We start from the raw sequence: 21,027 nt of genomic DNA on the forward strand, positions 1-21,027 counted from the left end.
TGTCCTATAGCAGGGTTGCCCATTACGTCGATCTTGATCGACCTTTGCGGGTAGATCGCGTGCCATTGAAAATAATAAAAATCTTTTAGACGTTAGTCTGGCTTAACAATTATCTGTTGCACCTCCAAAGCAAACAGCAAGACAAACGTTCATCTTTATTTATTTTACTATATATTTGCAACATGCCCTCAGTTCAGCGGCAGCGGCACACATCCACAGCCGCGCACAACTTCCACCACAACAACTCAAGACTACCGACAGCGCTATTTTTCTAAAGGTGCAGTGCACCAGTTTTTCTTGATAAAAATAAAAACAAAGATGGATAGAGCTTTTAACACTATAGCACCAATCAATATGACTTAGGATAGGTAGATCACTTTGACTTGGTCATTGTAAAAGCAGCTTGCAAGCCAAAAAAGTGTGGGCACCCCTGTCCTAGTCTTCAATGGAACATTGGAACTGAGTCCATTCTATATCTAGTTTGATATGGGTGTTTTACATACAGTTCAACCCCAGAGGTTACATGTGAAAGAAGAAACATTCAAGTTTGCAGTTTGCACTGATTTGAAGTTTAAATAAAGAGCTTATGGAGTGAGGCACATCGTGGGCTATTTTATTTCCTCCCTTAGAGGAGCAGAATATTTGTTGCACAGTTTGACCATGGTGTTTTTAGATGTCCATATTAAGCAAAGTACATCTATACAAACTATATGTATTATAAACAACTTAACAGAGGAGAAAAGAAGGTATCGGATTGGTATCGGTATCGGCAGATACTCCAAGTTGCAGTATCGGTATCGGACATGAAAAAGTTGTATCGAGCCATCCCTAGTTTAAATAAAAAAGTCTTCTTCATCACCACGGTTCTGTAGTTGTTTACTTACATAGCACATTGAGCTGCACAGAGCTTGAATTGACTCGTCCTACTTCATTAACTGCAGTGCAGTACAGCGACCCTTTTCTGTGTCTAGAGACATTTGGAAGGATGTAGATCGATCCCTTGTGCACTGGAGCACCGGTTTCATTGTGCCACTCGTAGCTTCTGACAGGAGGGTTAGCATCACTGGAGCATTTCAGGTGGACAGTTTGTCCCTCCTCCACATCTGATTTGTACTCAACCTTCACATTCGCTGGGGCATCTGCATAGAAACGTATAGATGTATATAGTCGTCGATAATGGAGGATTAATGAAGGCCATTAGCTGCAAGTCCCCCTGTTTATTTATTTGTTATAACTGAAATACTCTTTTGGTTAAATACACTGCAGATCTAAGAAGCATCACATCCATGTCTGACTTACGGTATGAAAAAAACTGCATTAGCTGTCTGCAGTTTGTATTAAAGCCTGTATAGTCGAGTCTGTGCTGGCCGTTGTACCGACTAGTCCATTTTACTGATGTGCCATGACACTTTAAGCAGGAAGTCAACAATAACAACAGGGACACCTCAGAGAAGGCAGAGGAGCCCAGTGGGTCACTGAAGCAAACTAGCATTGGTTCATCAAGCGTGTGGAAATACTTCACTAAAGGTGAAACTCATTCTACTGTGACGTGCAGCGACATGCTATCCCATCCGGTTTGTGTTTAGTTGGATCATCATTTATTTTTTCAACAGGACAATGATCCCAAACACACCTCCAGGCTGTGTAAGGGCTATTTGACCAAGAAAGAGAGTGATGGAGTGCTGCGCCAGATGACCTGGCCTGACACCTGACTTAAACCCAATCGAGATGGCAGAGTTAAGGAAAAAGAGCCAACATCTGGGGACTCCTTCAAGACTGTTGGAAAAGCATTTCAGGTGACTACCTCATTAAGCTTATCGAGAGAATACCAAGAGTGTGCAAAGCAGTTATCAAAGCAAAGGGTGGCTATTTTAAAGAATATAAAATATGAATCATATTTAGAGTTGTTTCACACTTTTTTTGTTTACTACATAATTCCATGTGTGTTGATTCATAGTTTTAATGTATTCAGTGAAAATCTACAATGTGAATAATCATGAAAATAAAGAAAAACATTAAATGAGTGGGTGTGTCCAAACTTTTGACTGGTAGTGTACATATGCTGCATTCAAAGTATTTCTTACTTTTAACAGGCAGGGAGAGCGTGACGCTGGCACTGCCCTGCGTGTTGTTTGCCAGACAGTGCACATACATGGAGGACCCCATGTTGACTTGTAGAGTCCCGATAGTAAGAGAGCCATGCTGCTCTACTTTGGTGCTCAGGTGAACTTTGTTGGGAAGCACAAAATGGATCATACTGGGAGGATTGGACTCAGCCATGCACACACACTTTACCATGTCCCCCTCTGAGGAGCACGACGAGGCATTCTTAATCTCAGGGGCATCTGCAGGAGCAAGAAATGTACATTTATTATATGTGTTTAAATTAGGGATGGCTCGATCCGATACTTAGGATCGGTATTGGCCCGATACCGGTCAAAATTTCAGGATCGAACATCGAAAAAAATAACTATAGCCCGTCCGATCCGATACCTAAGCCCAAATGCTCAACTTGACTTTGCGCGACATGCCGTAAACAGAGAGCAGCTGCTGCAAGCGTGTGTAAACAGAACGTCGTGACAGTGAATTAGCCTAGCGCTCTTTTCATGTCAGCTGTGTGGAGTTAGTTTGCACGCAAGGAAGAGAAATGTAAAGCAGCCGAATGCAACTTGTGCAACGCGAGTGTCTCAAGGGGTGGCAGCAGCACTGGACGCACTGTGACAGTTATTTAAAGTTAGCAGTCACTCAAAGCAGCTATATGTCCTATAGCAGGGTTGCCCATTACGTCGATCTTGATCGACCTTTGCGGGTAGATCGCGTGCCATTGAAAATAATAAAAATCTTTTAGACGTTAGTCTGGCTTAACAATTATCTGTTGCACCTCCAAAGCAAACAGCAAGACAAACGTTCATCTTTATTTATTTTACTATATATTTGCAACATGCCCTCAGTTCAGCGGCAGCGGCACACATCCACAGCCGCGCACAACTTCCACCACAACAACTCAAGACTACCGACAGCGCTATTTTTCTAAAGGTGCAGTGCACCAGTTTTTCTTGATAAAAATAAAAACAAAGATGGATAGAGCTTTTAACACTATAGCACCAATCAATATGACTTAGGATAGGTAGATCACTTTGACTTGGTCATTGTAAAAGCAGCTTGCAAGCCAAAAAAGTGTGGGCACCCCTGTCCTAGTCTTCAATGGAACATTGGAACTGAGTCCATTCTATATCTAGTTTGATATGGGTGTTTTACATACAGTTCAACCCCAGAGGTTACATGTGAAAGAAGAAACATTCAAGTTTGCAGTTTGCACTGATTTGAAGTTTAAATAAAGAGCTTATGGAGTGAGGCACATCGTGGGCTATTTTATTTCCTCCCTTAGAGGAGCAGAATATTTGTTGCACAGTTTGACCATGGTGTTTTTAGATGTCCATATTAAGCAAAGTACATCTATACAAACTATATGTATTATAAACAACTTAACAGAGGAGAAAAGAAGGTATCGGATTGGTATCGGTATCGGCAGATACTCCAAGTTGCAGTATCGGTATCGGTATCGGACATGAAAAAGTTGTATCGAGCCATCCCTAGTTTAAATAAAAAAGTCTTCTTCATCACCACGGTTCTGTAGTTGTTTACTTACATAGCACATTGAGCTGCACAGAGCTTGAATTGACTCGTCCTACTTCATTAACTGCAGTGCAGTACAGCGGCCCTTTTCTGTGTCTAGAGACATTTGGAAGGATGTAGATCGATCCCTTGTGCACTTGAGCACCGGTTTCATTGTGCCACTCGTAGCTTCTGACAGGAGGGTTAGCATCACTGGAGCAATTCAGGTGGACAGTTTGTCCCTCCTTCACATCTGATTTGTACTCAACCTTCACATTCGCTGGGGCATCTGCATAGAAACATATAGATGTATATACTAGTCGATAGTATAGTTGAGTCTGTGCTGGGCGTTGTACCGACTAGTCCATTTTACTGATGTGCCATGACACTTTAAGCAGGAAGTCAACAATAACAACAGGGACGCCTCAGAGAAGGCAGAGGAGCCCAATGGGTCACTGAAGCAAACTAGCATTGGTTCATCAAGCGTGTGGAAATACTTCACTAAAGGTGAAACTCATTCTACTGTGACGTGCAGCGACATGCTATCCCATCCGGTTTGTGTTTAGTTGGATCATCATTTATTTTTTCAACAGGACAATGATCCCAAACACACCTCCAGGCTGTGTAAGGGCTATTTGACCAAGAAAGAGAGTGATGGAGTGCTGCGCCAGATGACCTGGCCTGACACCTGACCTAAACCCAATCGAGATGGCAGAGTTAAGGCAAAAGAGCCAACATCTGGGGACTCCTTCAAGACTGTTGGAAAAGCATTTCAGGTGACTACCTCATTAAGCTCATCGAGAGAATACCAAGAGTGTGCAAAGCAGTTATCAAAGCAAAGGGTGGCTATTTTAAAGAATATAAAATATGAATCATATTTAGAGTTGTTTCACACTTTTTTTGTTTACTACATAATTCCATGTGTGATGATTCATAGTTTTAATGTATTCAGTGAAAATCTACAATGTGAATAATCATGAAAATAAAGAAAAACATTAAATGAGTGGGTGTGTCCAAACTTTTGACTGGCAGTGTACATATGCTGCATTCAAAGTAGTTCTTACTTTTAACAGGCAGGGAGAGCGTGACGTTGGCACTGCCCTGCGTGTTGTTTGCCAGACAGTGCACATACATGGAGGACCCCATGTTGACTTGTAGAGTCCCGATAGTAAGAGAGCCATGCTGCTCTACTTTGGTGCTCAGGTGAACTTTGTTGGGAAGCACAAAATTGATCATACTGGGAGGATTGGACTCAGCCCTGCACACACACTTTACCATGTCCCCCTCTGAGGAGCACGACGAGGCATTCTTAATCTCAGGGGCATCTGCAGAAGCAAGAAATGTACATTTATTATGTGTGTTTAAATAAAAAAGTCTTCTTCATCACCACGGTTCTGTAGTTGTTTACTTACATAGCACATTGAGCTGCACAGAGCTTGAATTGACTCGTCCTACTTCATTAACTGCAGTGCAGTACAGCGACCCTTTTCTGTGTCTAGAGATATTTGGAAGGATGTAGATCGATCCCTTGTGCACTTGAGCACCGGTTTCATTGTGCCACTCGTAGCTTTTGACAGGAGGGTTAGCATCACTGGAGCATTTCAGGTGGACAGTTTGTCCCTCCTTCACATCTGATTTGTACTCAACCTTCACATTCGCTGGGGCGTCTGCATAGAAACATATAGATGTATATAGTAGTCGATAATAGAGGATTAATGAAGGCCATTAGCTGCAAGTCCCCCTGTTTATTTATATGTTATAACTGAAATACTCTTTTGGTTAAATACACTGCAGATCTAACAAACATCACATCCATGTCTGATTTCTGGTATGAAAAAAACTGCATTACCTGTCTGCAGTTTGTATTAAAGCCTGTATAGTTTAGTCTGTGCTGGGCGTTGTACCGACTAGTCCACTTTACTGATGTGCCATGACACTTTAAGCAGGAAGTAAACAATAACAACGGGGACACACCTCAGAGAAGGCAGAGGCAAACTAGCATTGGTTCTTCAAGCGTGTGGAAATACTTCACTAAAGATGAAACTCATTCTACTGTGACGTGCAGCGACATGTTATCCCATCCAGTTTGTATTTAGTTGGACCATCATTTATTTTGTCAGCAGCACAATGATCCCAAACACACCTCCAGGCTGTGTAAGGGCTATTTGACCAAGAAAGAGAGTGATGGAGTGCTGCGCCAGATGACCTGGCCTGACACCTATGAATCATATTAGAGTTGTTTCACACTTTTTTTGTTTACTACATAATTCCGTGTGTTGATTCATAGTTTTGATGTATTCAGTGAGAATCTACAACGTAAATAGTCATGAAAATAAAGAAAAAACATTAAATGAGTGAGTGTGTCCAAACTTTTGACTGGTAGTGTACATATGCTGCATTCAAAGTATTTCTTACTTTTAACAGGCAGGGAGAGCGTGACGTTGGCACTGCCCTGCGTGTTGTTTGCCAGACAGTGCACATACATGGAGGACCCCATGTTGACTTGTAGAGTCCCGATAGTAAGCGAGCCATGCTGCTCTACTTTGGTGCTCAGGTGAACTTTGTTGGGAAGCACAAAATGGATCATACTGGGAGGATTGGACTCAGCCCTGCACACACACTTTACCATGTCCCCCTCTGAGGAGCACGACGAGGCATTCTTAATCTCAGGGGCATCTGCAGGAGCAAGAAATGTACATTTATTATATGTGTTTAAATAAAAAAGTCTTCTTCATCACCACGGTTCTGTAGTTGTTTACTTACATAGCACATTGAGCTGCACAGAGCTTGAATTGACTCGTCCTACTTCATTAACTGCAGTGCAGTACAGCGGCCCTTTTCTGTGTCTAGAGACATTTGGAAGGATGTAGATCGATCCCTTGTGCACTGGAGCACCGGTTTCATTGTGCCACTCGTAGCTTCTGACAGGAGGGTTAGCATCACTGGAGCATTTCAGGTGGACAGTTTGTCCCTCCTCCACATCTGATTTGTACTCAACCTTCACATTCGCTGGGGCATCTGCATAGAAACGTATAGATGTATATAGTAGTCGATAATGGAGGATTAATGAAGGCCATTAGCTGCAAGTCCCCCTGTTTATTTATTTGTTATAACCGAAATACTCTTTTGGTTAAATACACTGCAGATCTAAGAAGCATCACATCCATGTCTGACTTACGGTATGAAAAAAACTGCATTAGCTGTCTGCAGTTTGTATTAAAGCCTGTATAGTCGAGTCTGTGCTGGCCGTTGTACCGACTAGTCGACTTCACTGATGTGCTATGACGCTTTAAGCAGGAAGTGAACAATAACAACAGGGACACCTCAGAGAAGGCAGAGGAGCCCAATGGGTGATTGAAGCAAACTAGCATTGGTTCATCAAGCGTGTGGAAATACTTCACTAAAGGTGAAACTCATTCTACTGTGACGTGCAGCGACATGCTATCCCATCCGGTTTGTGTTTAGTTGGACCATCATTTATTTTTTCAACAGGACAATGATCCCAAACACACCTCCAGGCTGTGTAAGGGCTATTTGACCAAGAAAGAGAGTGATGGAGTGCTGCGCCAGATGACCTGGCCTGACACCTGACTTAAACCCAATCGAGATGGCAGAGTTAAGGCAAAAGAGCCAACATCTGGGGACTCCTTCAAGACTGTTGGAAAAGCATTTCAGGTGACTACCTCATGAAGCTCATCGAGAGAATACCAAGACTGTGCAAAGCAGTAATCAAAGCAAAGGGTGGGTATTTTAAAGAATCTAAAATATGAATCATATTTAGAGTTGTTTCACACTTTTTTTGTTTACTGCATAATTCCATGTTTGATGATTCATAGTTTTGATGTATTCAGTGAGAATCTACAACGTAAATAATCATGAAAATAAAGAAAAAACATTAAATGAGTGGGTGTTTCCAAACTTTTGACTGGTAGTGTACATATGCTGCATTCAAAGTATTTCTTACTTTTAACAGGCAGGGAGAGCGTGACGCTGGCACTGCCCTGTGTGTTGTTTGCCAGACAGTGCACATACATGGAGGACCCCATGTTGACTTGTAGAGTCCCGATAGTAAGAGAGCCATGCTGCTCTACTTTGGTGCTCAGGTGAACTTTGTTGGGAATCACAAAATGGATCATACTGGGAGGATTGGACTCAGCCATGCACACACACTTTACCATGTCCCCCTCTGAGGAGCACGACGAGGCATTCTTAATCTCAGGGGCATCTGCAGGAGCAAGAAATGTACATTTATTATATGTGTTTAAATTAGGGATGGCTCGATCCGATACTTAGGATCGGTATCGGCCCGATACCGGTCAAAATTTCAGGATCGAACATCGAAAAAAATAACTATAGCCCGTCCGATCCGATACCTAAGCCCAAATGCTCAACTTGACTTTGCGCGACATGCCGTAAACAGAGAGCAGCTGCTGCAAACGTGTGTAAACAGAACTTCGTGACAGTGAATTAGCCTAGCGCTCTTTTCATGTCAGCTGTTTGGAGTTAGTTTGCATGCAAGGAAGAGAAATGTAAAGCAGCCGAATGCAACTTGTGCAACGCGAGTGTCTCAAGGGGTGGCAGCAGCACTGGACGCACTGTGACAGTTATTTAAAGTTAGCATTCACTTAAAGCAGCTATATGTCCTATAGCAGGGGTGCCCATTACGTCGATCGCGAACGACCGGTGCAGGTAGATCGCGTGCCGTTGAAAAAAAAATAAATAAATGTTTTAGATGTAAGTCTGGCTTAACAATTATCTGTTGCACCTCCAAAACAAACAGCAAGATAAACGTTCATCTTTATTTATTTTACTATATATTTGCAACATGCCCTCAGTTCAGCGGCACACACCCACAGCCACGCACAACTTCCACCACAACAACTCAAGACTACTGACAGCGCTAGTTTTCTAAAGGTGCAGTGCACCAGTTTTTCTTGATAAAAATAAAAACAAAGATGGATAGAGCTTTTAACACTATAGCACCAATTAATATGACTTAGGATAGGTAAATCACTTTGACTTGGTCATTGTAAAAGCAGCTTGCAAGCCAAAAAAGTGTGGGCACCCCTCTCCTATAGTCTTCAATGGAACATTGGAACGAAGTCCATTCTATATCTAGTTTGATATGGGTGTTTTACATACAGTTCAACCCCAGAGGTTACATGTGAAAGAAGAAACATTCAAGTTTGCAGTTTGCACTGATTTGAAGTTTAAATAAAGAGCTTATGGCTTGAGGCACATCGTGGGCTATTTTATTTCTTCCCTTAGGGGAGCAGAAAATTTGTTGCACAGTTTGACCATGGTGTTTTTAGATGTCCATATTAAGCAAAGTACATCTATACAAACTATATGTATTATAAACAACTTAACAGAGGAGAAAAGAAGGTATCAGATTGATATCGGTATCGGCAGATACTCCAAGTTGCAGTATCGGTATCGGTATCGGACATGAAAAAGTTGTATCGAGCCATCCCTAGTTTAAATAAAAAAGTCTTCTTCATCACCACGGTTCTGTAGTTGTTTACTTACATAGCACATTGAGCTGCACAGAGCTTGAATTGACTCGTCCTACTTCATTAACTGCAGTGCAGTACAGCGGCCCTTTTCTGTGTCTAGAGACATTTGGAAGGATGTAGATCGATCCCTTGTGCACTTGAGCACCGGTTTCATTGTGCCACTCGTAGCTTCTGACAGGAGGGTTAGCATCACTGGAGCAATTCAGGTGGACAGTTTGTCCCTCCTTCACATCTGATTTGTACTCAACCTTCACATTCGCTGGGACATCTGCATAGAAACATATAGATGTATATACTAGTCGATAGTATAGTTGAGTCTGTGCTGGGCGTTGTACCGACTAGTCCATTTTACTGATGTGCCATGACACTTTAAGCAGGAAGTCAACAATAACAACAGGGACGCCTCAGAGAAGGCAGAGGAGCCCAATGGGTCACTGAAGCAAACTAGCATTGGTTCATCAAGCGTGTGGAAATACTTCACTAAAGGTGAAACTCATTCTACTGTGACGTGCAGCGACATGCTATCCCATCCGGTTTGTGTTTAGTTGGATCATCATTTATTTTTTCAACAGGACAATGATCCCAAACACACCTCCAGGCTGTGTAAGGGCTATTTGACCAAGAAAGAGAGTGATGGAGTGCTGCGCCAGATGACCTGGCCTGACACCTGACCTAAACCCAATCGAGATGGCAGAGTTAAGGCAAAAGAGCCAACATCTGGGGACTCCTTCAAGACTGTTGGAAAAGCATTTCAGGTGACTACCTCATTAAGCTCATCGAGAGAATACCAAGAGTGTGCAAAGCAGTTATCAAAGCAAAGGGTGGCTATTTTAAAGAATATAAAATATGAATCATATTTAGAGTTGTTTCACACTTTTTTTGTTTACTACATAATTCCATGTGATGATTCATAGTTTTAATGTATTCAGTGAAAATCTACAATGTGAATAATCATGAAAATAAAGAAAAACATTAAATGAGTGGGTGTGTCCAAACTTTTGACTGGCAGTGTACATATGCTGCATTCAAAGTAGTTCTTACTTTTAACAGGCAGGGAGAGCGTGACGTTGGCACTGCCCTGCGTGTTGTTTGCCAGACAGTGCACATACATGGAGGACCCCATGTTGACTTGTAGAGTCCCGATAGTAAGAGAGCCATGCTGCTCTACTTTGGTGCTCAGGTGAACTTTGTTGGGAAGCACAAAATGGATCATACTGGGAGGATTGGACTCAGCCCTGCACACACACTTTACCATGTCCCCCTCTGAGGAGCACGACGAGGCATTCTTAATCTCAGGGGCATCTGCAGAAGCAAGAAATGTACATTTATTATGTGTGTTTAAATAAAAAAGTCTTCTTCATCACCACGGTTCTGTAGTTGTTTACTTACATAGCACATTGAGCTGCACAGAGCTTGAATTGACTCGTCCTACTTCATTAACTGCAGTGCAGTACAGCGACCCTTTTCTGTGTCTAGAGATATTTGGAAGGATGTAGATCGATCCCTTGTGCACTTGAGCACCGGTTTCATTGTGCCACTCGTAGCTTCTGACAGGAGGGTTAGCATCACTGGAGCATTTCAGGTGGACAGTTTGTCCCTCCTTCACATCTGATTTGTACTCAACCTTCACATTCGCTGGGGCATCTGCATAGAAACATATAGATGTATATAGTAGTCGATAATAGAGGATTAATGAAGGCCATTAGCTGCAAGTCCCCCTGTTTATTTATATGTTATAACTGAAATACTCTTTTGGTTAAATACACTGCAGATCTAACAAACATCATATCCATGTCTGATTTCTGGTATGAAAAAAACTGCATTACCTGTCTGCAGTTTGTATTAAAGCCTGTATAGTTTAGTCTGTGCTGGGCGTTGTACCGACTAGTCCACTTTACTGATGTGCCATGACACTTTAAGCAGGAAGTAAACAATAACAACGGGGACACACCTCAGAGAAGGCAGAGGCAAACTAGCATTGGTTCTTCAAGCGTGTGGAAATACTTCACTAAAGATGAAACTCATTCTACTGTGACGTGCAGCGACATGTTATCCCATCCAGTTTGTATTTAGTTGGACCATCATTTATTTTGTCAGCAGCACAATGATCCCAAACACACCTCCAGGCTGTGTAAGGGCTATTTGACCAAGAAAGAGAGTGATGGAGTGCTGCGCCAGATGACCTGGCCTGACACCTATGAATCATATTAGAGTTGTTTCACACTTTTTTTGTTTACTACATAATTCCGTGTGTTGATTCATAGTTTTGATGTATTCAGTGAGAATCTACAACGTAAATAGTCATGAAAATAAAGAAAAAACATTAAATGAGTGAGTGTGTCCAAACTTTTGACTGGTAGTGTACATATGCTGCATTCAAAGTATTTCTTACTTTTAACAGGCAGGGAGAGCGTGACGTTGGCACTGCCCTGCGTGTTGTTTGCCAGACAGTGCACATACATGGAGGACCCCATGTTGACTTGTAGAGTCCCGATAGTAAGCGAGCCATGCTGCTCTACTTTGGTGCTCAGGTGAACTTTGTTGGGAATCACAAAATGGATCATACTGGGAGGATTGGACTCAGCCCTGCACACACACTTTACCATGTCCCCCTCTGAGGAGCACGACGAGGCATTCTTAATCTCAGGGGCATCTGCAGGAGCAAGAAATGTACATTTATTATATGTGTTTAAATAAAAAAGTCTTCTTCATCACCACGGTTCTGTAGTTGTTTACTTACATAGCACATTGAGCTGCACAGAGCTTGAATTGACTCGTCCTACTTCATTAACTGCAGTGCAGTACAGCGGCCCTTTTCTGTGTCTAGAGACATTTGGAAGGATGTAGATCGATCCCTTGTGCACTGGAGCACCGGTTTCATTGTGCCACTCGTAGCTTCTGACAGGAGGGTTAGCATCACTGGAGCATTTCAGGTGGACAGTTTGTCCCTCCTCCACATCTGATTTGTACTCAACCTTCACATTCGCTGGGGCATCTGCATAGAAACGTATAGATGTATATAGTAGTCGATAATGGAGGATTAATGAAGGCCATTAGCTGCAAGTCCCCCTGTTTATTTATTTGTTATAACCGAAATACTCTTTTGATTAAATACAGTGCAGATCTAAGAAGCATCACATCCATGTCTGATTTATGGTATGAAAAAAACTGCATTAGCTGTCTGCAGTTTGTATTAAAGCCTGTTTAGTTGAGTCTGTCCTGGAGGTTGTACCAACTAGTTGACTTTACTGATGTGCCATGACACTTTAAACAGGAAGTCACGTGACAATAACAACAGGGACGCATCAGAGAAGGCCGAGGAGCCCAGTGGATCCTTGAAGCAAACTGGCAGCGGTTCATCAAGCGTGTGGAAATACTTCACTAAAGATGAAACCATGACGTGCAGACTATGTAAGTCAGTCCTGAAATACAACAAAAGTACAACTGCTACGCACGCTCATCTGAAAAGGCATCCCCTAATGCTAGCAGAGGAACGATCCAAATCCTCTCACCAGTAGTCCATTAACAACTTCACATAACATCCTGCAGTAACATAGAGGAGGAGGCTGCACATCAACAATTAGCTGGTGACTTTCATTGTCTAAAGTTATTAGACCTTTAGCTGCTGTACACAGAAAAGTGATATCAAAGACAAGTGACAATTTTCACTTGTCTTTAAATGTATTTATATTTCTTCATATGCTTTTTATTCTCTGTTTGAAACCTTGAAGGTCACAGTGTCAGAAGCATCTGTTTTCATCATCACTACTTACACTTTACTTGAAGGACCTTGGATTGTGTCTGCAGCGGCTTTCCATTGTGCATTTGAACGCTGCATTCTAAAGTCTTGTTGTGGTCAGCGTGGGTCGGACGAAATGTCAGAGTAGATGTCGCTTTCCACTGGCCGTCACTGAGCTCTTGTGAGTGAAAACGCTGCTCTCCAGAGTGACTCCAGTTGAAAACAGGAGGAGATGTTGGGCAGGAGTAAAACACAGAGCAGGATGGAGACACATTCTGACCCTCCCTTATCTCCTCATCCATAGACAAGTTGATGGATTGTGATTCATCTGTGTTAACAAGAAAGATCACAATAGCTGTTGGCAAAGACCTGAAGTTTTATCGTAATTAATAGAGAACACTTGTCTACTGGATTGTTTTTTATGAAACTTTGAATTCTGGCATTGATTTGATATTAAACAGCTTTAGTCCACACATATGGACTACAAGCACCCTTTATAGGGAAAAGATATTTCCTGTATTATTTTCCTCAAAATAAAGATTGTGTTAAAAATATAAGACTGTTAGAACAGGAACTTGACCTTAGAACGACACTGTAACTTGCTATATGTTTCTACAAAAAGTATTTCAGGCCCTATATGCACGTTAAGTCAAAGACTTTCATGCCTAGGACAAATAGGAACCCTTACTTTTTTCAGTATTGAACATCTGTGTAAGGGAAAAAACTCTTTTGCAATCAAAGTTATTTAAAGAAAGAGGATATGAATGCATTATAGTAGCATGAATGAGGAACTAGGTAAAAAAAAAAACAACAACAACTAAATAACAATTGTTACCAGGGCAGTTTGAAACCTTGTTGTTTTTGATGTTTAGGTTGTGCTGTTACAAATTTAATTTGCCAAACAATGACATCTGAAATAATCCAGAGAATCAAACACTGTAGGATACCACGGATGAAAAGATGTGTTACTATTGCCCATTAGTTCCTTTTTCTGAAGTAAGAAAGTAAGAAATGTAACTAGTTAGAGGAGTTCAGACTGATAAACTACAATTAAACAAATAAATGTCATGATAACAATACTGGAATTCAAGACAGAAATATAGGAATTACTGTCACTATATAGTTTTACTGGAGGCTGTTCATTTCACTTACCAATTATTGAGATGGAAACTTTGTTTTGTTGGAAGGAAAATTTGTCGTAGTCTTTTATTTCAACTCTGAAATGAAAAGGCCCTTGGTCACTGGACCGAATGTCATCAATCTTCAGAGAACAGTTCTTGTGACTGACATCTCCCAGCAGCGTTGTCCGATCCCGATAATTCTCCAAGATATCTTTCTTGACTGGGTGATAGATAGGACTGTTCTCGTTGTTGTACCAAATCACAGTGTAACCAGAGACTTGTTTATTTGGCTGTGGGTAATCAAATGAGCAGGGGATGATCACACATGACCCAAGGAGACCTTTAACTGAGGACGGCACCTTAGCTGTCCAAGATGAGCCATCGGTTTGAGTAACTGTAACACATTGAACAGTGAAATAGAATAAGCATGGAGTCAATGAATGAATGTAGTAAAGTACAAATTCACCTGAATATTAAATTGCAAACAAAAGAGGCACAGGAAAAAGACAAATAACTGACTGTTTAATTCTACTGTTCGTTTGATTACAGCTGAATATTCACCATACAGGAGGTACCATACCTTGAATGCAAAGGCACACAGAAAACAGAGACCGTGTTAGAGCTTCCATCTCCACTCTCTTGTGTCAGGGTCAGACCTGAAAATAAAATGACAAATAGTCGCATTCTGCTGTCATTTCCCTGGTGAGAGAAGACTAGTCAGGTTTCTGTTCCACTTTTAATCTAACCACTGTGACCGCACAAAACTTTTATCTCTTCAACCCTGTAGTGGGGGAGGTGTATCCTATTAATAATCATTTATCAGAATGTATTTTGGTATTCTTTACCATGTCCAAATGTTTTTAATTCACAGTGTGTGCTATACTCTCTCCATTCTTTAGAAACACATGCAGGAATTAATTTTTTTGCATTAATTATTTGCAGTAATATTTTTCCATATTAACTACAAAATAAGGTTAGCACTGATGCCTCACAGCGAGACGGTCAGGGTGTACCCCGCCTCTCGCCCGATGACAGCTGGGATAGGCTCCAGCAGACCCCTCGACCCTTCACAGGAATAAGCGGGTACAGAAGATGAATGAATGAATGAACTACACAATAAACATAAGGGTCATTGAGCATATCATCACCATCCCAGCAAATCAGTTTAAAATGCCTCATGCCCCATTGAGTTTAATTCTAATGGGCCATTAAGGGGGAACTACCGTTTTTTACAACCTGGACCTTATTTCTGGCATAAAATACCATCGTTTACTCACCCATATAACTTTGGTGTCGTTTGTAGTCGTTCGTAAGATAATTAGATCTGCGTATATCCATATAGTGGGAGTGACTGGGGCACCCGCAGCCTTTAAATAACGCATTATCTGCTGTGAAACTCGTTCATTTCACCAATGTTTTGTTATGATACGGCAGTACTATCCCTCATTGAGTCAGGAGTTACTTGTGACAATGTCAGCTAACTGAAGAGAGACAGAAAAACTGAAACAGTAACACACAGTAGCACTGCAATCCATCTATCTGTCCAACAAGGTTGATTACACATTTGTAAAATGTATTTACACCTCAGTGGGATTTAAAACACCTTGACAACAATGTGCTAAGATACAATACAGTGACCATATATTCTTTTGCTCATTTAAAAAGTCACATGGTCAGGGTTCTTGTATGGAGTCTGCTCATGCTCTTGATTTCTGAGCGTCTACATACCGTAACATCAAACTGAAATCTGTTTGACAGGATCATACCCAGCACAACAAAAGAAACATTCTAAGTCTTGCATGCATTTTGCAAAAAGGGGACCTGATACATTTTTCATTTACACTGTAGTTTCATATCCTGATCACAGTTTTACAGCCACAGTCTAATGGTGAGCGAAAAACCTGTCTCACCGGTTACCTCCCGTGCTGCAGTAGCATTGCAGTTGCTCCTGCAAACATCGCAACTGAGGATTCTGACATGTTGTGTAGATTCAATTGCTCATGTGAAATCAGTAAATTCACGGGCACTGGTCTCCAACAAAGGCGGGGTGCAGCATTTCACCCATGCTTGGATAAAAACTGACGCTCTCCTGGACAGCTAAGTCAACATAGCGGATGCTGTGAGGAAGGTGCAGCTTTTTCACAGACAAACTTTGCTTTCATTTGACGCTCCAGAAATCCTCCTCACATTGCGTCAAATGGTCCTCCAGTTTGACTATGTCCTCCTTCTGCCGCCCCCAGGACAGTTTCTTGGGAGGAGGAGTAGTGAAACCAGTGGACACTGAGTTACCCATGGTAGGATGTGTGAATAAGGAAGAAATACCAAATCTGTAAATCAAAGAAACAGAAAGTTTATCAAAAAATAAATAAATAAAACAGCTAATAATTACAGGACATATAAAATGAATAAACATGTATACCTCAACACAACATATCTAATGTTTTACCTGGTCACTTAAACAGTTGACAGTGATGACTTTTCTCGCTTCTGGCTTTTCTGTTGAAGTCCCAGATTTAAATGAGAGGTGATCAGGTCCCCTGGATTTTAAAGAGAGTCATGGAGGGCACAGAGAAGGTCCTCAAAGTAACGATTAATCAGAGATCTCTGAGATTAAAGAAAGCAGTAACAGTAGAAATCAGTCCCTGCTGATTAATGAATCTCACGGTCAGTCGTTTGCATTGATCAGTCAATCAAGCAGCACAAGTCTTTCAATCACAGCCTGTTGTTGTTGCTCTGAAGGTATTTGGAACATTGAAATGATGAAAGTTACCAGGTTTACATCTCACAAGCTTTCAGTTCAGTTAATGTGTCTTCCTCAATGTGGTATTACGTTCATCTAGGTATGACTGATTAGCATGTAGAGATTATTAAATTTCCAAAGATGAATGGATTCTCATTGTACCGTGGTGAATGGAGATGGCTGAATCTTATCTCTGGACCATTTTCCCTGATTCAGAGAAAGTGCAACATCTTTCCCACATCTTGAACCTATAAGATACATCTTTGTCTACTTATCACAAGAACAAGAACTGGATTTCCCCTTGAAATACTTTTCACATAGGAACAATATGCCAATATAAGGGCACACATAGCAATAACACAGCATACGGTAGCTCATCTGTTTGCAAACTATGGTTTATTTTTGTCACTCTCACATATATTTTCCCCCCATAATATCCAGAAATCGTTTTTTAAAAAAGGCAACTGGACTTGTAGAGTTTGAGTTTTGCCACTCATCCGAGTAGCTTCTTCAGTTCTAAGGAACTGGTGAGAAGTTGAGGTTTAAATAGGAAACCTCAACTTACCACATAGGAAATGTGGGTATAGCCCATCAGAAACAACAAGAGGAAGAATATTTCCATCCCCTTTGTGGCTGGTGTATCGGATATAACAGAACACAATGGAAGCTGGAGCTAACCTGGCCTTATGTAGAGCCCTACAGATATAAAACTCGGGAGTATTCCCAGCCATCTACAAAGGTTCTCATTGCACTCCCTCTCCATTCCTTCAACAGTTGTTAACGTCACTTTGTAGACTGTGATGTAACCCTGATTGCTACTGTCCATATCATCTGACAGATTACAGTAGGTTTCCAGTAAATTAAATAGGATGTGTGACTGATATTGCATATTTAATAAGTAATTGACAATAAATAAATAAAAAGACTGGATTATGATAAAAATTTAAGTAATAGTAGTAGTAACAAATAGTTATAGTAAATAGGTTAAAAAAAAAGATCCATACAGGTTTATTTACATTTATTAAAAAGGATATTTCATTTTTCTCTGAGAGTACCGAATGTGCTTTTCTGAAATGTAATGGAAACACAGGTGGGACGTTCACGTGATCAAATGGCGCAAAATCACTTGTGTGTGTCAGTGGCATGCATGTAAACAGAACGTTTCATAGACATACTTGGTTAGTCTTTCTCTCTTTGCTGGACTGAGAACAAGTTGGCTGCAAGTCGAGTCCGTGTTGTTTTCTATTTTTTTTCATATACTCAAACATTGGGTGTATTTTGATTTTCTTCAACATTGTCGGAAGAGGAGATAGCACGGTTTTTTGCCAGTAAAACCTGTCTCGTATTAGTGAGGTGGTCCTGTCCACACCTCAGTGGCCCATTCCATCATCATGAAGCTCCTTTAACACTGTGGGTATGTGTTTTTCTGGGAGCACGAACAGTTTCCTGGTTGCTGTTTTCCTGTACCAGATTCCATTTTCATCAATTTCTAATTTGTCCCACTCCCTCGGCAAACCTGATATTTGGGGGCCAAGATGTTTTCGTTGTGGGCCTGCTGGTCTCTGTCCTGTCAATTTGTGCTGAATGACTTTCCCCACATTTGGATCATTCCCCTGATCATGTCTGATTTGCTCTGTTGTAAGCAGGATGATGGGTGTGTCTGCCGGTACTGTTAGAGGTGTCACTGACACTCCCATGGACCACGAAACATTTGCCTCATTCTGATTTTCCACTGCTTGTGTTGGTGCTCCAATCAGACTGGTCAGATGGTTCATACCTTAGAGAACTTTCACAGGCTGTTTCAGCTTTAATGTGGTTTAAAAAAGTAACAGGCTGGTGTTGTTTGTCAAAAACAACTGCCTGGTACAGAAGATAATCTGGGGTGTTTTATGACATCCTGGACCTCTCTCCATTTTTCATTAAGTTGGTTCTTGCAGCTTCTTTTTACGCCTTCGGTTTAATCCCTCCGCTCTTCTTATTTTGATTAGTTGGCCTCGAAGGCTGGTGGTCAGTTGTTATATCCCTTCCCTTTCCTTGATTCTGGCCCTTTTAAACTGTTTATTCAGGGTATTCTGCTGCAACAGAATGTATCTCCAACTTGGCCACTGGAAACAAGTTAGTTTCCAGTCATTGCTTCAGCCTTCAGTGACTTCATCAGCTGTTAATCAGTGTTAAAGCTCCACCATCTGGCCAACATAAGTATGTTGACTAAGTACTGAAGAAGGTCAATATAACTTATTCAAACAATAGTCAATGTATCAGCTGTCTTAGCTGATATGACTGGTTTATTGTTATTTAAGTCAATCAAGCACTAAGAAGCATGCAATGAAGAAGAAATCACCACAGACTGAGCACAAGGCAAGGCAAGGCAAGGCATTTTTATTTATATAGCGCATTTCATACCAAGAGGCAACTCAATGTGCTTTACATAAAAACAGAACAAATTAGAACACACAGTTAAAAGCAAGAACAAAGAAAAAGAAAAAAGAAAAAAGAAAAAGAAAAGTGTATTATATTATACATATATTAAAACGATTAAGAGGACTTACAGTGTAAATCCAAGATTACGATTTAAAATGATTTAAAAGGGCTCAGCCATATGCACATGAAAAAAGAAATGTTTTTAACCTGGATTTAAAAGTGCTTACAGTTGGGGCTGATTTCAGCTCTGCTGGTAGTTTGTTCCATTTGTGTGCAGCGTAACAGCTAAATGCTGCTTCACCGTGTTTGGTTTTAACTCTGTGCTCCACTATCTGACCTGAGTCAGTCGATCTCAGAGCTCGACTGGGTTTATACATTGCTAACATGTCATTCATGTATTCTGGACCTAAACCATTCAGTGATTTGTAAACCAGTAGCAGAACTTTAAAATCTATTCTGTAGCTGACTGGGAGCCAATGTAAAGACTTAAGAACTGGGGTGATATGCTCTGATTTCTTTGTTCTGGTTAAGAACAAGTCAAAATTTAATGTACAAAGAGAATAACTCACATTACTTATATATCAGTTCAGGCAACAGAAAAATATAGGAGTTAGTAAATGTCGATGAGTTTATTTTTAGCATCATTTTTAACACAGAAACATTACAGGCTTCCATCACGCCGCTCACAACTTGTGAAAAGTTTGCCAGTTGCGCCCCATCCACAGAATCATACCAGACAACACGCTGTCTAAACAACACGCCTCTCCCGGAAGTCCATCTCCTCCTGTGTGCGCAAGAGCAGCACTCGAGCCAGGACTGATTTCTGTTTTCTTTTTTTCTTCTCCCAGCAGGATCGAATCGTGCAAGATCACAAATCTTAAAATTTGTTTCAGGAGACTCATTCCTCAACTCTGTTGACTCTCATTCAGCCATCTAGGAGTCATATGACTGCACCTTTGAGCTCCGTGTTTGTTTGGCTCATATTCCAGGTGGAGTCGGTCCAGACTCAAGTGTCAAAGTTCACATTGGATTTGCGAGCTGTCTCCATCTAGTGGTTCCGTAATGTAATAACGTCAAGTTCAATGGGACATGTGTATCTTCAGTTGGAACAGAGGGTTAAAAAAAATTGATTGTGCAATCACAATTTTTTAGAAATAAGTTTCATTAGAAAAATGTCACTATTATCCTAACTGTGTACATGCACGATTGAATACGGCTCGTACAACAATATGCAGCTGGTATTTTTCTATTTATGCAACAACCATGTATGTACAGTCATATTATTATTATTATTATTATTATTCTTTTTTGGGTGTTTGGTATTTGGGTTTATTTACTGTTTCCTATATAATTCGTGTACATATATGTTTGACAGTGCTGTATCCGATGGAGATGTCAATTTCCCTGTGGGAACCTATCTATCTATCTATCTATCTATCTGGAGTTAAAGACAACAAAGACAGTCAGAGACAACATCCTGTTAGGTGGACTGGTGGGTGTGTGATGCTAGCTTGAAGCTTTGGCCAAATAGACAAAGGAGGCAGGTGTCATCTATAAGTACAGTAACACTGAAAGGTTATTTGGTACTAAAAAGACACGTTGATTCGTCCCACCTACACAGGTATTAACCTATGGAAGCCCATTTCCACTCGAAAAAGAAATTGAGTCACATGGTATGTCATAATAATGAGATTATTATACGATTTGAAGTCGTAATTATAAGATTTAAATCATAACTATGAGATTAAAAGTCATAATTATGAGATTACAAACCATTATTTGGAGATAGTACATCATAATTTGAAGATTACAAGCCATAATTTGGAGATAGTACATCATAATTATGAAATGACGCGACAACTACAGCTTCTATAG

General features: G+C 40.9%; 1 protein-coding gene across 1 annotated transcript in view; it reads right to left on the reverse strand.

The window, feature by feature from the left end:
• LOC311497579 (sialoadhesin-like) overlaps positions 1-14,899 on the reverse strand; it is a gene marked incomplete at its 3' end in the record, with an annotated part of 28,577 nt that extends 13,678 nt beyond the window's left edge. The window contains exons 1-15 of the mRNA XM_084557890.1: positions 14,572-14,899; positions 14,023-14,385; positions 12,905-13,198; positions 11,872-12,126; positions 11,423-11,784; positions 10,173-10,446; positions 9,145-9,399; positions 7,580-7,840; positions 6,379-6,633; positions 6,031-6,291; positions 5,028-5,282; positions 4,680-4,940; positions 3,650-3,904; positions 2,085-2,345; positions 885-1,139 (exon numbers count right to left, since the gene is read on the reverse strand). Coding sequence (XP_084414016.1) covers positions 885-1,139; positions 2,085-2,345; positions 3,650-3,904; positions 4,680-4,940; positions 5,028-5,282; positions 6,031-6,291; positions 6,379-6,633; positions 7,580-7,840; positions 9,145-9,399; positions 10,173-10,446; positions 11,423-11,784; positions 11,872-12,126; positions 12,905-13,198; positions 14,023-14,385; positions 14,572-14,620 — 3,916 coding nt within the window. The 5' untranslated portion in view covers positions 14,621-14,899. The remainder of the gene's footprint in view (positions 1-884; positions 1,140-2,084; positions 2,346-3,649; positions 3,905-4,679; positions 4,941-5,027; positions 5,283-6,030; positions 6,292-6,378; positions 6,634-7,579; positions 7,841-9,144; positions 9,400-10,172; positions 10,447-11,422; positions 11,785-11,871; positions 12,127-12,904; positions 13,199-14,022; positions 14,386-14,571) is intronic.
• Between the last annotated feature and the right edge of the window lie 6,128 nt (positions 14,900-21,027).

The sequence above is a fragment of the Chelon labrosus genome (genome assembly GCF_963514085.1).
Source record: "Chelon labrosus genome assembly, chromosome: 12".
In the NCBI taxonomy this organism is placed as follows: domain Eukaryota; kingdom Metazoa; phylum Chordata; class Actinopteri; order Mugiliformes; family Mugilidae; genus Chelon; species Chelon labrosus.